The sequence below is a fragment of the Psammomys obesus genome, unplaced genomic scaffold, assembly GCF_907164565.1.
Source record: "Psammomys obesus unplaced genomic scaffold, mPsaObe1.curated_primary_1811, whole genome shotgun sequence".
NCBI lineage: Eukaryota > Metazoa > Chordata > Mammalia > Rodentia > Muridae > Psammomys > Psammomys obesus.
The window spans coordinates 5839922-5861752 of NW_026587216.1; the positions used below are offsets into that span (position 1 = coordinate 5839922).

The window sequence follows — 21831 nt, forward strand, 5'->3', positions numbered from 1 at the left end:
AATAATAATAATAATAATAATAATAATAATAATAATAATAATAATAAACAAGCTTAGTATGGTGATAGCTTGTATCTGTGCACTGGAGAGGTGGAGACAGATAAATTCCTGGGATTCCTTGGCGATTCAAGCCTTACTTCTTGACAAGTTCCAGGTCAAAAGAGAGCAAGAGCTTTTTTAAGAAAATGATGGTGCCTAAGAAACTACACCAAAGGTTGTTGCCTGGCCCTCCCAGGCACAGTGCTCACAAACACACCTGCATATACACACAGGTATAGAGGGATAGCAGCTTTAAAAACTGAAACAGGCATGCTAATACTGAGGATGAAATTCATAACTCACTGTGACACTAGAGGGGATTGCTTACATGTACATTTGCTTTACACTTTCTAATGCTCAGTTATGTTTTAGCCATAAAATCATAGAATTAAGCTACTGATTTTTTTCAGTCAATTAAACTGGAAAATAAAAATGGAGAATGGTTAAACACACTTAAGCTCATATCAGACGGTTATCAACTTAGTTTTGGTCTAGGCACAGACACGGCCAATACCAAATATACAACTGAGAAACAGAAATGTCATTCTTGCACATTTTAATGGAGTAGCTAGGTAGGGTACTTTATTATATTCACTAGGCCAGTTTCGTTATTTTCTTTTAATTTAACTTGTCTCATACGAAAATGATGACAGAATCTTCTTTTAAAGATTCTTGGAAGAACTAACACATGTTAAAGCCCTCATACAGGACCTGGCACCTAAAGAGAGGCACTGCATTCCTGGAATGGGGACAGTGATCCCAATCTGTGCACTTCCAGGCACTGGGCCAAGAGCTCATGTTTCTGCTCTGTTTGTTAGCTGCTGGATGTTGCCCTCGCCTCAATGCTAGCCCTTCTGAAACCAAGTATGCCACCCTAATTCCTCTAATTCTTTGATAGTTTAGAAAACAGGCACTTTCATTAAATTAGCATCCTATAAGTAGCGTTTCAACATAGACAATGGCTAACTAAAGGGCAAGTAGACAACTCATATTTTTTTTAAATTAAACATTCTAACACAATACCAAAGATATGATAATTTTATATTTACATGCTTAGAAATGATAGTACAGTTATAATCTTAGCTTAATAACTAAATCTCTGTTTCTATAAGAGCAGCAAACAGCAATTCTTAACATACAGGTCTTGAACCTTGGTGGTGTCTCAGCTAGGGTTCACTCAAGCTGTCATGGCGAGATGGCATTTTCAGTATTAAGGAAAATGGATTTTGACAGGAAATCAGAGCCAGAATTTCTAAGTACTTATGAAATGTTTATACCTGTCATCCCCACTACGCAGTCATTATGACAGGCTCAACACTGATTATGTAACAAATGTACAATCAACTCACAAAAATGCTAAAGATATAAACTTTGCAGCATCAGCTCTTCAGCACAGATTTAATCCCACATATCAAATTAAGCACAACTCGTCATACATTGGTAAATTTGCTCTCACGTTTAAATTATATTTACACAAAAAAATTGTTTAAAATGAAATTATTAGCAAATGTTTGACTTATATCCTAATTTTCTAATTTATGGATAGAAAACATAACTAGGAAACAATTGGAGAATCTGTTTCAGAGCACATAGACCAAATCGCAGAACAAGAACTAAAGAGCTGGCTCTATTCCAAATAAACTATTTTACTGAGGATTTTATTTTTTAACTTAATCTGAAATACAGATTACTTTTGAGACAAGCTCTTGCTTTGTTACCGAGGTTGGCCTAGGAGTCAATGTTCTCCTGCCTCAGCCTCCTGAGTGCTAGGTTATAGACAGAAATGTACCAGCCTGCATTGGTGGTTCTTTTTACTCATATTTTTTTTTAGCTCTTCACGTTAGGTGTTCTCCATTGCTGGGGAACTCATTTTGTGACAAATATGTCAACAAAACTGTAGCCTATTTAAATAAAATGTCAAAACAAGAGTTTTCTATTCCTATGATAGACATAAAACCCAAAAGGAAAACAAAACAAAACTGTCCTACAGCTCTAAGACAGGTGGAAAAGTGAAGACTGTGAGAGAACTCTAAGTACCTGAGAGCCTCAAGCAGCGAACACTCTGTTGGCCTCCTGCATATAAACAGAGCAGTGGTCCTCAGCCCTCCTAATGCGACCCTTTAACACAGTTCCTCATGCTGTGGTGACTCCCAACCATGCAATTATTTTCACTGCTACTTCAAAATTGTAATATTGCCACTGTCACGAATCATAATGTAAACATCTGACATGCTGGATAGCTGATATGCTACCCCTGTGAAAGGGTCCTTCAACTCCCAAAGGGGTCATGACCCACAAGTTGACAACTGCTGGCTTACAGCTTGCTAACGATGCTTGCTTGCAGCAAAGAATAATGAAAAAAAACTTACAGTGAATTAAATCAGAACACCCCGATACATTTCTTTTTTTAAGTTACGGTTTTCCAAGGCTGATGTGGGAAGATCTCACTGAAAAGCCCAGACCCCAACACAATAGTCTCCTATTCCAGATGTCCCAGACACTTTGAACTGAAGTAAACTATTTCTGTTTCTAAGTCAGCTTCTTTTACTTCCAACTTAAATTGTTGCTTCATCCTAAGTGAAAAAAACCTGAAATTTGTTTTTAGATTCTACCTCAATAACTCTGAACAATCTGCAGCCAAAGCCTTGTCAATCTTCTCTTAACATTACATTTTCTAAGTGTCCTTTCATTCTGTAGGGTATGACCGTAGGGCGTACTGCATTCTTACTGCTTTGATTCCTCTCGATTTCTTCCAATACCCACCCTTTTAAGCTTTCTTCCTGTTTACATTCTTGTCTCTTCCTGTCCAGCCCAGATGTGGCCGAACAGTGATTTATGAAGCAGTTCATCTCCATCCATCTGCTTGTTTCCCATTATGGTAAATCCCAACTCCTTCCTGCGACACGTCCGCACTGAGCACACCATCTAAGGTTAAGATGCTGCTGTTCTTCCTAATGAACAGCAGATGAACTGACTGACTTCGTAAGACTTGAGGCTCACTCTGCTCTTTAGAAGAGCCAACAATCATGACTGGAGTTTTAAATGCGATTTGCTTTTACCAATACTTCTGTGGTTGTTCTTATGATACAGTATGAATTTTTCTTTGGATAGCAATGTAATATGACTATATATATATATATATATATATATATATGAGTTTAGAAGGGTACAATGTTGCAAGTCTATAATCCCAGCACTCAGGGAGGAAGAGGAAGGCGGAACTCTATGAGTTTGAGGCCAGCCTGCTCTACAAAGTAAGTCCAGGACAGCTAAGGCTACACAGAGAAAGCCTGTCTTGAAGCCACCACCACCCAAGATAAAAGTTAACAGATTTCCTACATACTTTATATACATAAAAACTGGCATTTACTTAGAAGTCATATAGCCACACCGGTATAGCTGGTTGACCCTAAATCTTGACACCCAGGCTGATGTCCTAACTCCACTTGGAAAGGTATCACCCACACTTGTGGCGAATTTCACTCCACATGGCCATCACCTGAAGACGCTGGAACAAGAAGATTCTGGCTCAGAGCAGAGCACTGGTTTCAAGGTTCCACCTTGAATCTCCCGTCAGCTCACTTGCAGATAGCAAGTTCTGCATCAAATCCTCAGCCCTGATGTCAACTGCAACCTGCCTCAGTAATTTATCTTGACAGGAACTCTTTAAGGAGCCCCGAGTTCTTGTTCACCAAGATCCACCTGCCTCTGCTACCCAAGCGCTGAGATGAAAGGCTCAGGCTACCATGCCCAGCTTATCCTAGTAACTGATAGAAACTACTAGTAAAGCTGTTTAACTGGTCTGGCCTTCAGCTTAGTCACTAAGAGTAACCAATGAGAAACTATGATGGTTCGACTGTGAACCCTTGCTTTAAAATGTACTCTCCAGTTCAGTAGACTTCATTGTAGTGCTATAGATATTGCAGTCATAATGTACGTCCTGAGATTAGGAATCACTACTAACCAGGTCTGGAATTTAAGAACTGTGATGGCTTCCTCTCTGTATTCCTATTGTTATTTAATAAAATACTTTTACTATTACTTTAAAGATAAATATTAAAGTGACAAGACAACCTGAGTTATTTTTAGGAGGTAGATAATGAGACATCAGGAAGGCATCAGTTCCTAGCATCATAGGAAAAATCTAAACAAGTTAAGAAGCTTATCAAAAATAACTCCAAATGTGTTATAGCACAAGGAAGCGAGGCATCTGACGTAGGCATCGCTGACCCAGACTTCAGACGGAACCCCTTATCCTGTGCTAACCTGAGTTTTGTAAAAGATCAAGCTGCAATTTGATATTTCTGAAGTTCTCTGTCTCTCTCTCAGAAATGCTCATTCACATTATGTAGTAAAAATATTCTGAATGGTAGTTTGCAGAAATGCCTAATCTACAACTTCCATGATCATCTGAGCTACTCAACATCTTGAATATGCTTTCTTCACAGATAACAGAGTCCAGTAAAAATGGGACAGCACAGGCTAACAGCACAGGTGCCCTGTGGATGTGCTAACATGTACAAGACACGGTAAATAAAACACAGTAACCCAAAGAACATGGGGGCATTTCAGTGTAAGGAAATGTCCAGATTTGCCACTCATCAGCCCCAGCAAGTGAGTCACAGATCCTCATCTTATTTTTAAAGGCCTGAGATTAGGGTGAGAATCTGTAGCAGATCAAGCCTCTGCTGCCTGAAAATAACTTCTCTACAGAAAACATAATTAGAACAACAAAAGAGCAACAGGAGTAGTTTTTAAATGACTAGCTTAACAAATCTACAAAAGAAAACATTTTAGATTGGCTTTATTTACTGTTTGACTACCACTTCAAGTAGTGGATGTAGTCAAATCTTGGGAATAAAAAAAAGCTAGAAAGAGATGAGAAAATGCATCATTATATGAAATGCAAAACACCATGAAGAATGAAAACAAACTTCATGAGAGTTGAAAGCTTTTTAGAAGGAAAACCAATTAAACAGGTGTGTGGGTTTCATGACCAACCCAACCCCCCCCCCCAAAAAAAAAAATAAAAATAGACTTCCTTAGATAGACTAATTGATGTTTCCAGGTATTTAGAAAACAATAACCCTACAAAACATAATGCTTGGACATTCTTTTCTTTTGGTTTATTTAATTTGAATACAAGTCCTGCCAACCAAACCAAAAAACACCTAGTGTGACCAAACACACAAAAAACCCCAGCACGATTAACAAGTGCAGCACCTGCCAAGGATGTGGAGAAAAGGGACAAGGGAACTATTAAATGTCAGTCTTAATCCTCTTCCGAACTTGAATCATCCTCTTGGTCAGAAAGTTCTGGCACAGGGAAGCGGAGAATGGCAGCTACTCCCGTCAGCTGGCCAAGCTGCTCCCCAGACACATGGAGACTAGAGAATATCCGAACCGTCCCTGCGTTCTCCTTCACGCTGTCCACCAGCCTGACGTACCGGCTGCGGGTGGCCACATCCTGATGCCTGAAGAGCTCGTCACTGATGAGCAAGGTGTCGATCGCCAAGGCTTCGTTGGCCCTCTCCACCTGCTTGAGTCCATAGAAAGCTCGGTCAGGTTCGTGCTGTAACATTTTATAGAAGTCATCCAAGGCCTTGACTTCCCCAGCAGCTTTCGTGTCTGAAAGGCGGCTAGCTACAGTAGGGTCACACAGGGCCTCTTTCAGCGAGTACTTGTGTCCAGAGGAGGCGTGTACCTGGAAGCACAATTACAAAAGACAAAGAATCTCTGAAAGTATCTGTTAATCAGCGCACAAGGACATAAGACAAAAGCAATGCATAAGGCCTTATCTAAGTAAGGCCTTCAGCAAAAGTTACTTTAGGGAGCGCTAGATACTACATGATTCTCTCTACTGTCTTATTTATATTCCCAGCTAAGCCTTCTGCTCCTCCCCGTTCTAAAACATCAGGAACCGTTCCTAGTAATCCCTCTGCCCACTCTTTACTCTCTCTGGGGAAGAGCTTTACCTGAAGGAATTTGGACCGGTTTTCCAGGAGCAGTTTGTTGTCAGTCTTCACGGCTTGCTGAAACATGTAGTTGCAGAACTGCTCTCGCACAAATCCTGGGCTGGCCACCAGAACGCACTTGACAACGTCAAAGTTTATGTGGCGCTGGATGGCCTGAACCACCTGTTCATAGAACCTCTCCAGGGCCCGGTCATGCTGGGAGCAGTTGCCTTTCCGTTTCCTGGGGATGTTCACCTCCACCTTGGCACGGGTGAGGGTCATGCTGGGCGTGACTAAGCAGACGTGAGCAAGGCCCTCCTGCATGACCACAGCCGCCACATCAGCACTCCAGGCTGGGTCACAAGCCTGCTCGATGCGCTCCAGAACCACACTGTCCCACTGTTTCTTGGCCAGGGTGAACTGGCGGTTGGGCTCCAGTTCGATGGTGTGGTAAGCCCCCATCTTGACATACTCATTCTCTTGGATGTTGGTCCCCTTCACCCGCAGCTGGCAGGCCTGGGAGTCAAAGTCGATGGCCTCCACGCAAAGGGTGAGTGTGGTGCGGACACGGTTGCTCCCCACGCTGCCCGTGGAGGACTCGGTCTGGACCTTGCGGATGGTGGAGGCGCGCAGGCTGTCGCCCACCTGCACGAGGTTGTAGGTGTGCCACATGTCCTCGGGCTCCTCGGGGACAAGGGTGACCTGGCCCGCATTGTCCTTCTCGATGTCTTTTCTCACGAGCTTCATAACCCTGGCAGGGGCGCGCTTCAGAACTGGAGGCGTTGAGAGGGGGCTCCCCGGGAGAAAGGGGGGGCAGGGAGAAGGGGGTGGATCTAGGCCGGGAAGGGGAGCAGGAACACTACCTCCGATTTCCTGCAGCCCTGGGCAGTGCTCTCCCCCACGCTTTTCTCAGTGTCGGCGCGCTGACCCACGCGGCGCGGCGGACCCCACGCCGAGCACAGAGGACCCGGTACTTCCAGACGCCGGGCCCGCGCAAGTGGCTGACGCAGCGATCGCGCATGCGCAGCCCGCTCCCCGGCGCAGGTCGGTCGGACCAAGCAGAGAGGCGGGGCCTCCTTTTGCGCGTACACGCAGGCGCAGTGAGAGGAGAGGCGCGCCCTGGATAAACGTCCAGGGAGGCGTAGAGCCGCTCCGGCCGCGGCTTTTACATTAAGGCTGAGTTTGCTTGGACTTGCTGAGTTTTCCCACACATCCCCGCGTGCGAGGAATGGCGGAATATGTGAGTGCGAACATATTCTCTAAATATACTTAAAACCGAGTTGGTCGTTTTGCACCCCCTTCCTTGGTGGGAAGCCAGCTTCAAAACTTATGTAAAAGTGAAAAAGCGCCCTCAAAAGCGCAGACTTGGCCCCCGGAAGTCCAGACTCCTCCTGGGCTTGCTCATTTCCATACCAGCACCCAGAGGTGCCACGCTTGTTGGCTTTGGGGATACCCAGAAGCAGTTTCTAAGAACTCGTCACGTTAGGCCCGTGTTCAGCCACACGCCCAGCTGTTTTCTGCGCCTAGTTACCCAGTGTGCACGATCCAGTTAACCCAGATGTTAAAGGACAGAGCCCGGGGGCAGCAGGAACTATGTGTGGAATGCACCCCTGCCGGACCTCTGTGTGGCTTGACCTGATGTCCTGGGAATCCCAAAATCCAAAGTTGGCAGCTGTCCTCGGCGCAGTAGTCTCTGAGGCTTTTAGTGTGGGAGCTGGGAGGCAATAGATTGGCGCTGGATCTTGCCTGCCAAGGACCGCCCAAAAGCTGAGGATATGGGAAGTAAAGAAAAACTGATCTACTAATTGCGACCGCCCCTAAAGAAGAGCCATAGAATCGGTTGTAAAGGAAAACAAAAACTAAAACCTTGCTTTTCCCCCTTTTTCTTTTCTTTTCTTTTTTTTTTTTTTTCTGCAGTGGCTATAGAAATATGGGGATGCCGTTTTTTTCCTTAAGACTGAAGGCAATGGGGAGCGGAGAAACCCTGAGCACCGAACACGTACTCTCACTGCGTTTTGTGTAAGGATCTCAAAGCAGAACTCTCTAGCCTTAATTGAAGAGAAGAGGTTAATGGGTCGATTAATCATGTTCACTGATGTCAGCTATCTTTCTCAGAGGTTTCAGGGTGGTGGCTGTGGAGCGGTTTCCAAGACCCCAGTATACGTTAGGACCTTTACTTGCTTTGTGTCATCTTTCCTCCCTCTCCCACTTTAATTCTTATTTTCCCCTTCCGAATCTACCTCTCAGACAGAGTCCCTAGCTCACTTTGCTTTCTTCCTCCAAAGCCTTTCACAAAACATGGCACAGGTCTCGCCAGGGGAAGAAAGTGGCTTCATAGGCTCTTAATGAATGAATGGGTTTTCACTGAAGTGCTATCACATTTGGAAAAATCCTCAAGCACTTTCCTACTCTTTCTTGCTAGGAAAATGTTACCCTCATTTGTAGAAGAATAAAAATGAAAATATGAAGACGTTAACAAATGTGTTCAAGATCATGTAACTGGCATTCAGTCTCAGGTCTGATGCTATCTCACACCACAAACAATATGTCTTATACACGTAATCATCTCTGCAAATGCAAGTTGTGTGCTGTTATCTCCTGCTGCTTCCTTTAACTGACAGCTTTGCCAGTTCACTATCCACAGTTTGGGAATCAACCGAGAAGGTTTGAAATGCATTGACCAACCCCTTGCATTTGTTACATCTTCAAATCCTCACTTTTTTTTTTTTGGCACAGGTTTGTTTCTACCAAGCCTAGGTAATCATTATTAAAGAAAAATTACTTTAAAAAAACATGTAGTCACTTATTTCTTCAGTTGATATGTAGAAAACCCATAATGACTGTTTCATATTTCATGACCTTCTTAGGTTTCAAGGCAAACATCTTTGGACTGATTTTTGATGGCATCTAACTGGATTTATAGCAGAGGATGACCTTGAACTTCTGATTCTCCTGCTTTCACCCCTTGAATATTGAGATTAGAGGCATGTACCACTACACCCTAAGGCTTTTAAGAGGCTCAAACCTGGGCCTTTGAATACACTGCCTACTGAGATACCTCTCCTTCCCTAGACCAATTTTTAAAATATCAGTGTCCTCAGTGGTTGAATGTACTACAACATTTCTTAAAGAGTTAGTTTGGTCTGAAATACTTACGTCGGCTAGAAACTTTTTTATATTTTTGGTAACTTGAGCTTAGTATTAAGTGATCCAGTATTCATCCTCCCCATATTTTATGTTACTTTTAGTATATTTCTAAATCAATAATGACACTTTTATATTATTTGGGGATTGTAGTATCTAATTTAAACCCCAAGTCCTTCCATTCATTCCAAATTACTCTATATATTTAAATGTTTCACTCTCATTTCGGGACACTTTTTATTTCACCAGAATAAACTTTGTCCTGAACACATCCTAGGAATCTATACTGTACCTCAGCTCAATCCTGTTATCAGTACTTAACAGTTCACTTGGCCTCTTGTGCTATCTGGAAGGGCCAGCTGAAATGTCTCAGCCTAAAGCCACACCTTGTGTCAATTTGAATGCATTATCTGCCTTTTGAACTCCGGATGTTTTCTTCTTTATGTCCTGCCATGGTCCCTGCAAAGTCCTGAAGTATCCTATGTGTTTATAAGCTAGTCAGGGGTAAAGTGCGGCAGCCATATTAACTCTACAGATGCTTCTTAGCACTCTGACATTGTTAGCAACTGTAGTTCATGTCACTTAATAATGACCATTAAAACCTACCATCGTTTTGTTTGTATTCTTTTCCCAAATAATCAAAACCTTAAGGAAAAAAAAAAAAAAAAAGACCGTGATTTAGTTCTGCTGCATAAAATTATCATTTGTGTACTGGCTTTTGGAAATCCGAACCTTCACATAAATATCTCTAATTTTATCACACTCACATTAATCTTTCCAGAAGAAAAAATGCCAGTGCTGTTGCCTTCAAACAATTTGAGTCTGTTGTTTTTGGGACACTGTGAGTGGAGAATTGGGCCAGAAGTCAAGAGAACTGTGGCTCTCACCCTTCATTTGTTTTCACTGTGACTTTTGGCCCACTCAGTCTATTTAAAACTCAATTCCTTCTACTTGACAATCACAGAAATTGAAATCAATCACACAAATTACAGTTGTAAAAATTATGCTGTGTCAGCTTAAAGAAATCAACCCTCATGATATTTGTTTTCAGTTTTGCACAGTCATTTAAATCTGACTCTTTATAAAGATAATTTTAATGATTTGGGGTTCAGTGCTTGTGCATGAAGAAATAGTATAAATCAGACCCACGAGAGAGAGAACTGAGTGGGTCTAAAGGTTCCTACCACCAAACCTGAATTCAATCCCCAGATAGAGAGAAATGACTATAGCAAGTTGTCCTCCAACTAACATACCCATTCTATGGCACACTTGAGCCCCACACGTACACACACAAAATAAATAGGTGTAAAAAGGATTGAAAAAAACAAACAAACAGGAATTGGTAGACTTGAGTGGTCTTTTTGAGCTTGGAGTCTGTCAATTTCAGTCTCTACACACTTCTAGGTTGTTTCCCCCCCCCCCCCATATATTACAAATAGATTGTGCCCCTTCTTTCATTGACAGTCTTATGAAATTGTACCAGGAGTATACTAATTGATAGACCTGTAGAGTTCTGTAAACAAGGCTCTCTGGTAAGTCTCTTAAGAATAGCTGGCTTGATTCTAGAAATCAGAATCTCAAAATGTTAGGGTTGACCTGGAGCTGCAATATGTTCAAGTGTTGGTTGCTTGCTCCCCAGGATCCTTGTTGTCCTGTGGCCTATTCTCAAGTGTTCTGGATGACATTGTGTGAACCTTGTCTCCCAAATTATCCCTGACTGGATAATAAAAGTTGCTGACAGCCTGTAGTTTGGCAAAGAGAAAAGTGGAAGGTGAGACTTCCTAGGAGAGAGGAAGGAACTCTAGGAAGAAGAAGAGGAAAACCCTTTCACCAGAAGGCATGAGAGTAGTCAGACATGACTCTGGGCCTGGAAGCTATAACTAGCCACGTGGCTGGATAGGGCTGGTTAAATTAGGTGAACTAGTTGAGAGTGCCCAATTAAGGTCTAAGCTTTGAACTATTGAAGGGTTCTAGTGTTTTTATTTATATGGACTTAGGGCTACCCTGGGTCTTAGGCCTTTTCATCTGGAGACATAAGCCACTAGTCTTCTCCACCATAAAACTAAGTGCAGGAATTAATTTGAACAGGATCATATTGGAAATAACTGGGTTGTGAGAAAGCAGAAACCTGAAGGAAAGCAGGTTATGTACAGTTACTTACTGTAGTGTATTTCCTAGCTGTGCAAGAGAATGAAATGTTCATGTACCTTATTGTTTACTGAATTACAATAGTTTTTATTAAAATAATATTCTAGGAATGGTTTCATGATAGCAACAAGGATTATTGGCTCTTGAAATATGAACATCATATTTGACTGTTTTGTGCTTAGCACCCCATCTTCCGCTCGTTGTTTGTTTAGACTTAGGGGGGCTTTGTTCATGGTTTTGTTTCCCTCTCTGGCAAGACTTTACTGTGAACACAATCTGAGTTTGTCATCTTTTCTTAAAGCCTCTCTGGGAATATATCTCAACATTCTTTCTCTGTGTGTCTGTTGTGTCTTTCAGACCACAAGCCCTTGAAGGGCTCAGACTACCTTCTTTATTTCCCAACACAAATGATGTACACTCATGTGGCACATATGAAAGAGTGAGTGGCTATTCTCTGATTTATCGTTTTTAGCCTGACTATAACTGAGATCTTAAGCACAAGAAACTGCTTTGCATTTTTTACTATTGCTAAAAACATACAAGATTACACTTAAAGTAAACATCAATAAACCTATTCCAGTTTTAAAGATATCAGGACTTAGAGAGAGAAGTTGTGATTTTAAACCCATCTTCCTGGGGCAGAGCATTACAATATTTTTAAAGAATAAATGACAGTTAATGTTTATTATTCATGGTTTGAAAGGTGATCTTTACGACACGTATAGGTGGTGAGAGCTCTGATTATGGCTATCTGGGAACAAATATTACTTCTAAAAAGAGAATATGCCAACCTTAGGCTATACAAAGGCCCCTGGGTGACCTCTACAAGCAAAGTTAAGTGTGTCATGGGGAAGGATATTTAGCTAATTGTAGGTGAAAGGTGAAAGCCTTTTTCAGAGAAATTTCTTGTACCCAGTATCTAAATTTCCTTTTGACTACAAATGCTAATGTGACAAAATCAACAGTTCCCCCATACCAACCCCACTTCCCACCCTCACGCTGCCCCTCTGTGTGTCAGTGTGTGCAAGTGCCTACCCATGTGAGCGTGTCTGTATCAAGGTAGTATAGAAACCGTACAAATGTAGTGCGGTAAAATGTTTAACAAATCCTTTCGGAACTAAAAGTCCAGTTAGTGAAATAACTGACAAAGCACGTTTAAGTTGTACTAAGGCAAAGTGAGTGCATAGGAGGTAGAGGCAAGAGGGTTGGGCGCTCAGTCATCCTCAGCTACATCGTAAGTTTGAGACTAATATGGTCTACATGAGATCTTGTACACACATAATATGATTTACAATAAGATATGAAAACCATCTCAGTCATTTGACCTAGTGCAATTTTTTTTTTTAATTAAAAATTAGGGATTGGCACTTATTTTAGCAGCTCTCCAGTAACTCACACAGGACTACGTGGTTTTATTCCTGGTATTTAAATTATCATGTCTCTTGTATTAACCCAGATATCTTAGCTGCTTGTAGAAGCCAGGTGCTTGGAGACAGCAGGTTTGGGACATAACAGTGCACATATTTCTATTTCTCTTATAACTTAACTGACAAAAAATTAAATAAAACATATTTGACTTTTAAAAGTTTCCTTAAGTCACAGAAAAGATCAGATTACAAATAGGCCTTTTATCCACACTCAGCGCTAGCCCTCACAAGCTTGCCAGAAAGTTCACAGTCTGCCACCGCCAGAGCCATTGATTCCCAGCAGTCTGGACTTCCTTTAAATACTCCAATTCACTTTTCTCTACTTCCTCCCAAACGTAGCTGTTCCCAGGAAGCTCTGACTGCTGATGCCAGAGGGACAATTATACCTTATACCTTGGATATAGTCTTGGCTTAGAAAACAACTGAGAAGAGGGGCAATGCCCATGTCTGTGTGGAGAAGGGATGCTGTGTTAGCCTCTCCAAAATCTTAAGATGGCAGGTTTCAGGTTTATTTATTTATTTTTTAATTTATATATATATATATATATATATATATATATATATATATATTTTTTTTTTTTTTTTTAGAGAGGGTCTCACTATGTAGCCCTGACTCACCATATAGACCAGCCTAGCCTCGAATTCATAGAAATCGACCTACCTTACCCTTCTAAGTGATGGAATAAAAGGCATGAGTCACCATGTCCACCAAAATGTAGTTTGCAAATATACAAGGAAATGTCACCGTGATTGCCCTGTAAATAACTATGTTGTTGATTATAATCTTCAGATGTGTTGGTTGTTTTTTTTTTTTTTTCACTTTAACATTTCCATAATAGGATGCTGCTAACAACCAGCAGATTACAAACTGATTGTCTTCAGTGTTCATATTGTCTAGGGCTACATAAAATGGTGCATTTTTCAGTTGGTGCGCGAATGAAAAAATAAAAAAGAAGGACTGCTCCTAGGTATGGTGGGAGAGAAAGTACATTGTAGATAAAAGGGAGAGCATAGTTAGACACAGAGAAATCTGGGAGAGTCCAGAGTGAACATGACCCTGAGCCAGGACATGTGAGGAGAATGAGGAGGGGAGAAGTGAGAGCCAGGAGATCAAGAGACCAAGTGGCCAAGGTAAGAATAGATAAAAGGACCGAGTAGCCAAAATGACTGGATTATAAAGGAAAGGGATGTTGGGGAAGGGCAGCCCAGCCACTGGCCTGGAGAAATTTGGGGTAGGAGTTGGTGGTATGCCTGTCATATCCTGTGACAGGTAGATAACTGAGGGAAGGCTGGGAGAACCTGGTCCACTTTGGTATGTTAAGTAGACACCTCAATTAACCATTTGTCCTGGATTTTGAAACTTAAAAGTGGAGTCATCTATTCAATCAGATATAAGTATGGTTAAATATGGACAAGAATATACTGAAAAGAACAGGCTTATCTTTTAAGTAGTTAATAAGTGTCTGTAGTCCATTATTTCATAATTTATTCAGTAAAAATGTCAATTATTCTTAAATACTAAGGATACTTACAAAAATACAGCCCTCACAGCACATATAGACAGCTATATTTCATTATCACGTCATAGGGTATGCTGTTCTATAGGAACAAAGGCTAGGGGCACCCTGGTGTCTGGGGAAGAGCTAGTCCACTTCAGAGTCCCTTGGGAAACACATTTTTGTAGGAGTTAAGGATCTATAGCACAGCTTCCGGAAAGGCCCAGAGGCGACCTCAGAAGGGTGGACAATAGAGTGGTCTGAAAGAAGCTCAGACACGTTGAGGAAAGAAGTATTTTCATCTCATTTGCATCTCTTGACACTCTGCTGTACTTGTTCTGGGAAGGAATAAAATCCTGCAGTCGCAGACAGCCCTGAATAGGCCAATCTATTCTGACCTTAGTACAATGGAAACAATTCCAAAATATCTTTCATCCCAGTCGCTTAACATGAACGCAGATACACTATTTTGTGTCTCCTGTATCAGAAGAGCAACTGCAAAGAATAGTGTTTAGATCCTAACTCTCAGAAAATGCATCAAACAACCAATTTATTCTATTAAAATATTTTAAGGGACATATGAAAATTTGCCCAGTTATGAGCCTCAGTGGAAAGTTTTAGGGGTAGGGGGTGGAGGAAGAAAGACAGAGGAGCATCTATCCACATAGATCAGCCAGTCAGCAGCAATCAGACATGACTCCAGAGCTCAGTCATTATGTGGCCAGGTGACTGCATCAGTTGCGTTTCTGTCTACTGTGAGGAAACACCTAACAGAGACAGCTTAAAGAATGAATTGTGTATTTTGGCTCAGAGTAACAGAGGTATCAGTCCACAGCAAGTAGGTCACGGTAGAACACCAGTTCCCATCATGGTGGACACAAAGTGGGGGTGATAGGCAAGATACAGCCCCCAAGGACACCTCTCTAGGCCCTCTAACCACACAGCAAATTCCACCACCCCTCAATAATTTGTTCTGATTTTATAGCCATTAGTTGACTAAATCACTAAGTTAGAACCTACATGATCTAATCATCTCTTGAAAATGCAACCCTCGGGGACAGCAGAGAGGAAGGCTTTACTGATGTGAACCGTCGGTTTAGCATCAAAACCACCTATGACAAAGCTAAACTTGTTTGGCATATTTATTTGTCACTCTCACTGCCTTCTAACTAAGCAAACAAATATCCCAGTGGATTCATTATTGCATGTACAGATATCATAATGAGTAAGAGAAATATCCCCCTGCCTCCTGTTCAGTAATTCTTAATACACAGCTGCCATTGGAGTTCATTCATTTGATTTGGATCAGTGACTATCTGCCTCCCCATGCTCAGTCTTCTCCTCACTGTATTTCACTTAGTATAAGAAATACTAGCTGTGGAAAGGAAGGCTCAAAGATGACTCATGCTTCTAGGCATCATTCTACAGAAGAGCAATAGATAGCTCAAAAACAGCTCAACCAGGGGCTTATCAAGATCCTGTTATTAATAAACTGAGACAGAAGTAACCTTGTTTAGATTCTTCTGAGAATGTGCTATCACTCAATTTCAGTATACATCTAAAAATCATGGAAATAACACTTGCTTCATTAACTATACACATCCTTATCAGAGTATTTTAGCCACTTAGGTTTGCATTTTACTCACATAGTTGAGAGATAGAGTAAAATGAGCTTGTACAATTTAGCCTCATTTCATAACAGGAAACATAAGGTCAGAGGTGTGAATTGAAGCAATTTGTCATTTACTAGCTGTGAAACTTTGGGCAAATGGACTTAACCTTGTACTTTTTAAAAAGCTCATTTTTAAAATACGGAAGATGTGTTTTAGACTAGATATAAAACATTACCAAGTTCTTGGCCTGGGTCCTTTCATATCATAAATCCCAGTATTACTCTGTGCTACTTATTGTAATTATCTATCTAGAAGGCTGGATCCAACCATTTGAATATTTCGAATGAGAGCAATGGCCAAGTGTTACACAGGGTTGGGAGAAAGTAGATATTGCCTCTACTCCTTCTTGGATGAGCTTTAGTTTTGATCCTATTGCACGTCACCATGGTTTTGACGCAGCAGCCTTCTTCCAGTTTTCAGGTTCTTCAGGGCCCATGAGCAATCAAGGCTTCTTCCGCACTGTTGCTTCATGTGATTTCTATCTACAGTTTCCTATCCCATGTGCTCTGTGGTGACTGCTCTCCTCAAGGCCTCCTCCAGGCTGTCTGGTTATGAAACTACCTTCAGTTAAATTACCTTTGTGTGTGTCATATAATTACCCTGGGACTCTGAATTGTATCAAACAATTACAAGGACTTTATTTTGGCATAAGTGAGAACATTTTTCTCCACAAATTATTTAATATATGTTGGGAGAAACTTAACATGAGAAGTTGTAAATGCCTGGGAAGTTTATTGGAATGGCTGTGGTTTGTTATGATAGATGCATAGCTCTGGGCGCTGGAGAGAGTTTGTTTAGAAGGCAAGGGGGTAGTGGGAAGGAAGGGTGGAGTTCTTCTGTAGATCCACAAAACAAGATCATATCCACAGTGGCAAAAAGCAAGAGGGTTACGAGGAGCGTAAGGAAATGACGGATGCAACGGGTATTCCATTTAAAGGCTGTGATAGGCAGGACAATAGTATGGCCTGCCAACAATGCCCTTGCTCTAACCCTAGAAAGCTGAGTGTGTCAGCTCACATGAGAAAACAGACTTAGCAGGTATAATTGAACAGGGATTTGGACAGGGATACTTGATGATTGCGGGGATCCAGGGCAGGTAGACTTGGAGATGTGCCCATGAAGCAGAGCCAGAGAGGAAGACGAACAAGTTGCACTCTACCTTCGAAGACGTGCATGTCACAGGAAGTGGAAAGCAGCAGAAGCCCCTTTTCTAAGGCCTCCACAGGAAATGCCCTGGGGGACCTTGAGTTTATCACAGTGTGACTTAAAACCCACATAACTGTAAAACAGTAAATATCTTATTTTAAGCCAATAAATCAATGGCAACTTATAGCAGTAATAGGAAACAGACACAGGGTCCTGGATTTGGGTAGTCAGTTGAGAGCTTTGGATCTTCATCTGAGAAGGAACCATGATCTACCACAGACGATCTTCTTAAAATAGATAACAAGAAAAATGTACAAGAAAAATGTCATATTAGGTGGGTGGGTTAAGAGGCTCGGAGACAAAGTAAACTCTATAATATCATTTAAAAGTGGCTATGCCTGTAAGATTCTAGAGTAACTAACTGCAGAGTCCTGAACTGGTGAGAGTTCTCCAAGTACAAGTCAATCTTGAGACCCTTAATACCATCCTATGGAATGGACATAAATACACCATATATAAAGAACCTGTCCTCCCTATCAGTAACGCTCTAAATGTCCGGAAAATACTTTAGAAATACCGAATTTTCTCCTTTAATTCTCTCATCTTGGATTCAGCCAAGGCATGTTACACCAATGTTTACATGAAATTGTAACTCCATCACCCCGACTCCTCATTCTTTTAGAGAATGTTCAAGTCCTGTTTCTGCACTGACTGAATGTTTCATAAAATGGAAAGAGAGAGAGAGATAGAGGGAGAGAGAGAAAGAGAGGCTACAGGTTGAGTAATTAGAAAACAATTCAGACTTTGCAAAACATCTAGATACAATCTCTAAAAGTTGAGGTGTGAGAGAAATCTCAAGCCAAGCTTGCATCAAGGGTCTCTGCAATTGCTGGTAGGTTAAAGCCGCTCCCTTGGCCTATAACACTGTTCAGAAGTCACCTATGTTTGGATTGTTGGACATTTCCTGAGAAGTAGGAAATGCTTGGGTGAAAAGCCCCGTAGCTTACTAACTCCTCATGCCACTTCACTGAAAAGAGATGGGCTTACTGATAACCCACTAGTAAGTGGAAAGTGTTCCGGGGGCTTAAGCTCAACTGGCCCTCCTGTTAACAACAGTCAGAGGTGAAATTAACTAGTCCAGCATGCCAACAGTGAAAACATCAGACAATTGAATATCATGTCACCACGTTAAAGTCAACCGCTGATTAAAGGGCTAAGGAGGTGATAATCTGTTGCTTAAAGCTTCTACCGTTTCACTGGGACAAGCTCTCAGTTTTCCCTCCCTAGCTGGTAACGACAATAAAGGCTGTGACCCAGGCTACCATTAGGGAAATCCGGAACGCTCCCCAGTTTCTCTCAACTGGATATAACACTGCATTTCTAGGGCACCACGTCTCCTTAAAAAATACGTTTGTGTTTGAAAGACTGCAGTGTGATGTGTGGATACTAAACCCTCAGTTTCAAAATGTTCCGCCTCTAGAGTAGCAACGTCATTTTGGGACAAGAAGTAGTTTTGACTCGCGTGCCTGTCTTTCCTTGATCTGTGGCAGAAAAGGTTCTAAGTATTAAACAGGAAGGCAAGGCTATAAAGACCACTTCTTAGAAACCCTAGGGCAGAGACTTCGCACACTAATCAGGCGCCCACCCTTCTGCTAGTCTCCCTTCCCAAAACTCAGATGCCTAAAACACCGCGCGCGACGGTAAAAAAGAAACAGCTTTAATTTGAAATGCCACTTCTACTTGGAAAGTTTTGAGCACTCCCCCACTCAGCCCTGCGCTGGCCCTCCCTTCAGTCCTCTGACCTGGCCGTTCTACCTGAGGGCCTCTCTGATCTGCCCCTCTGCTAATGTCACCCCTCGCCGAGCCCCACCCGAGACGCTCAGCAAAGCAGGGTCGCTCACCCGTGAGGAGCCAGATGCAGACGACCGTGACCTCTAGGCTGGAAGGGCGCCTGGGGACCATGGCTGGAGCGGCTGCAGCTCCCGCAACGTGCTGGTTTGTGGGTGGGAGCTGGCAGGAGCTGACACGAGCTGGCAGGACCCGGGCACCGGCGCCCTGAGCTCTGGGTCACCCGGGCGGTCTCCGCGGGTGTCCGGCGGTGGCCCCAGTGGCCGCAGCGTCCAGGAGCGTCGGAGGAGCGGTTTCCTGTGTTTTGGTCGAAAGCCTCTAGGCTCGCTCCACGCTTTTCACATCCCAGATGGACTGCGGCATCCCCCGCCCCTCGGCGCTCCCGGGCTCTGAAATCTCACTGGCAGCCTCCCAGGCTCTGTCCGAGACATGGACAAATAAAGCCAACTTCGCGGGACCGTGTTTAGGCTAAAGTCCACGGGCAGCGGCACGGCCAACCTTAAAGGGACATCTGCCTTTCCCCGAGAGGGCGATCTCGCTTCAAGTACCAACTCCCTAAGGTGGCGGGAAGGCGGGGCTGTCCTTTTGGGAGAGTGTCGCCAGCGTGGTGGCCCCGCCTTCGCTCCCGGGACGTCTGGATCTGGGAAGGAAGGGCGCTTTGAAAGTGCCCGGGCTTTTGCTCCTTGAGGGAGGCTGCTTTCCCGTGTCCAGCTGTGTGGAAGGGACCAGACCCGCAAGGAAGTCAGCGTGTGGGATAAAGCCTTTTCTTGACAGCGGATGCCTGAACTTGGCCCGGGAGCCTTCTCACCCCTAGGGCATCCTCGTCACAGAAAAGCCCCGCTGAGGGCTGTGCTTTCTCCGGAGAAGAGCTTGCCTCTTTTAAGAAAACTCCTGATTAAAGGAAGTTGCAGCTAGGGATGGCGTAGGGTGTGTGTGTTGGGGCGGGGGGAGACGGGGAAGACAGTAAGACTAAGACAAAAGGGGGAAGAAAAAAAAAAGACAAGCTAAACTCGGTGGGCAAAGAAGAGTTAGGGAAATGGGTAGGGAGGAAGGCAGTCTCCTTCGAAATGGAATGTGAGCTATTTTGTCTAAGCTAAATCAGGAGTTTTGAACACTTGGGACTCTAATAGCGAACTCAAGGTACTGTTTTAGGTTGTTTTTCTTTTTTTCCTTCTTGTATGAATGCGTGTTAAGTCAGTTCATATTACTTCTGTCTAGGAGAGGTAGACAGGAGCTGGTCGGCTTCCCCTGCCTTGTGGCTCAAGCCTCTATTAATTTCAACAAATACGTGCGTTTTCAAGTGCCTTAACACTTCTGAGAATTTCAAAGAGAAAGAAATGAATGAGTGGGTGTGTGGTTAGAGTCCTTTGCAGAAATCTGTTCAAGTCAGCAAATACTGGAACATCCCTGTCTAGCAAGAGTATGACAGAACAGCTACAAGGGGAAAACAAAACAAAACAAAACAAAACAAACAAACAAACAAAAAAACCCACAAATGCTAAAGAAGTCTGATGGTCAAGAATAGGGGGAGCTGGTCGGGTATGGTGGCACATGCCTGTTACCCCACCACTGGACAGCCTGAGGGAGGATGGCAGAGTCAAGGGGCAGGTTGGGCTGCAGAGTGAAATTCTGTCTCAAAAACAGACGAAAGCAGTGAGCAGAACTCAAAGGTCGAAGGGTACCTAACCAAATTACCATGACCTTTAGTTCATTAGTAAGGAATTTCCTGACACTTTATCTATCTATCTATCTATCTATCTATCTATCTATCTATCTATCTATCTATTTATTTTGAGACAGGGTTTCTCTGTGTAGCCCTGGCTGTCCTGGAACTTGCTCTGTAGACCAGGCTGGCCTAGAACTCAGAGATCCGCCTGCTTCTGCCTCCCGAGTGCTGGGATTAAAAGCATGTACCACCACTGCCCAGTGAATATATTTCAAGTGATTATGTAGCAAACATTAGATATCACAGTCCTACTGTTTCTGGTGTTCATGTATTCTCTCAGTTCTAATTCAAAATTACTCAAATCTCTAGAAAAAGTGGTGTCCTGTATGGTCACGGTTCATTTCCATTTGACATTAATTGAACTTCCTTACCTGCACTCAAAAGTGTTTCCAAAGAATGCCTTTCTGGTGTACATTCATGCCCCTGTTCAGTCTCTGCTGTGTCTTCTGCCTCTCATACTGATCCATTGGACTTTGCAAAATATGCAGTAACTGTTGATTAATGCTCAGGCATTTAAACTCATACTAAATAATTTCCTAATAGTATTCACCACAAATACTTAGTTTTCAAAATATAATTTGTCTATGTATGTCTACATGCATGTATGCATTTATATGTGCACATGTATATGTAAATTCAGACACATGGGTATAACAACATATTTTACTAGAAAAATTGTAGATAATCAAGATTGTAAAGAGTGAGAAATTTTCCTTTCCTTGTTGGGGGCTAACTTGCACTTTAAAAATTTGTATCTCTTCTAGGAATTAAAAACTCAATGGTGTTAAGATCTCCACCAGAAGCATTGCTATGTGTGTTATGAAATTTTTTTTATTGTTCTTCCTGTAAAATCAGTGTAAATGTAGAGATGGAAAAGTAGCTATTGCCAGAGAATTACATCAGAATCTGCTCTCATTTTCTGAACTATCACAAACTTAAATACAGATTTCTCTCAAACACATTACTTTCCTTTGTTTATTCTGACTGGTAAGAAGAAATGCCATTGAGTAAACCAAAGTTTAGCAGACAGAAATGCCCATTCTCAAAAGGTGATAATTGTATGAGAAGATTTGGCAGGAAATGCTAAGCTCTACACTTTCTTATTTTAAATGAGACTCAATCTTACCATGTTCCTTTTGGTGTTTAGAAATGAGTACAAATTAAGAGTACACTATGAAGTTGAGAACCAAAGTGATTAAGAATTTGGAAAGCTAAAAGCTGTAAAGTGAG

At 42.4% G+C, this 21831-nt stretch overlaps 2 protein-coding genes across 2 annotated transcripts in view; both read right to left on the reverse strand.

Annotated features, from left to right (window-relative positions):
- Itga1 (integrin subunit alpha 1) overlaps positions 1–19392 on the reverse strand; it is a 153636-nt gene extending 134244 nt beyond the window's left edge. The window contains exon 1 of the mRNA XM_055603387.1: positions 18929–19392. Within this exon, the coding sequence (XP_055459362.1) occupies positions 18929–18989 (61 nt within the window). The 5' untranslated portion in view covers positions 18990–19392. The remainder of the gene's footprint in view (positions 1–18928) is intronic.
- Positions 5151–6914, reverse strand: Pelo (pelota mRNA surveillance and ribosome rescue factor). The gene is made up of 2 exons (XM_055603389.1): positions 6015–6914; positions 5151–5743 (listed from the first exon to the last, which is right to left on the reverse strand). The coding sequence occupies exons 1-2, from the start codon at positions 6738–6740 to the stop codon at positions 5312–5314; spliced, it is 1158 nt and encodes a 385-aa protein (XP_055459364.1). The 5' UTR covers positions 6741–6914; the 3' UTR covers positions 5151–5311.
- Positions 19393–21831: the final 2439 nt, after the last annotated feature.

What these genes read in the sequence shown, in the direction of transcription:
- Pelo (XM_055603389.1), bottom strand. Translation starts at nt 6,740, where the DNA reads ATGAAGCTCGTGAGAAAAGACATCGAGAAGGACAATGCGGGCCAGGTC. An exon ending in ACCGGTCCAAATTCCTTCAG is followed by an intron (nt 5,744 to 6,014) that starts GTAAAGCTCTTC and finishes TTGTGCTTCCAG; the next exon opens with GTACACGCCTCCTCTGGACA.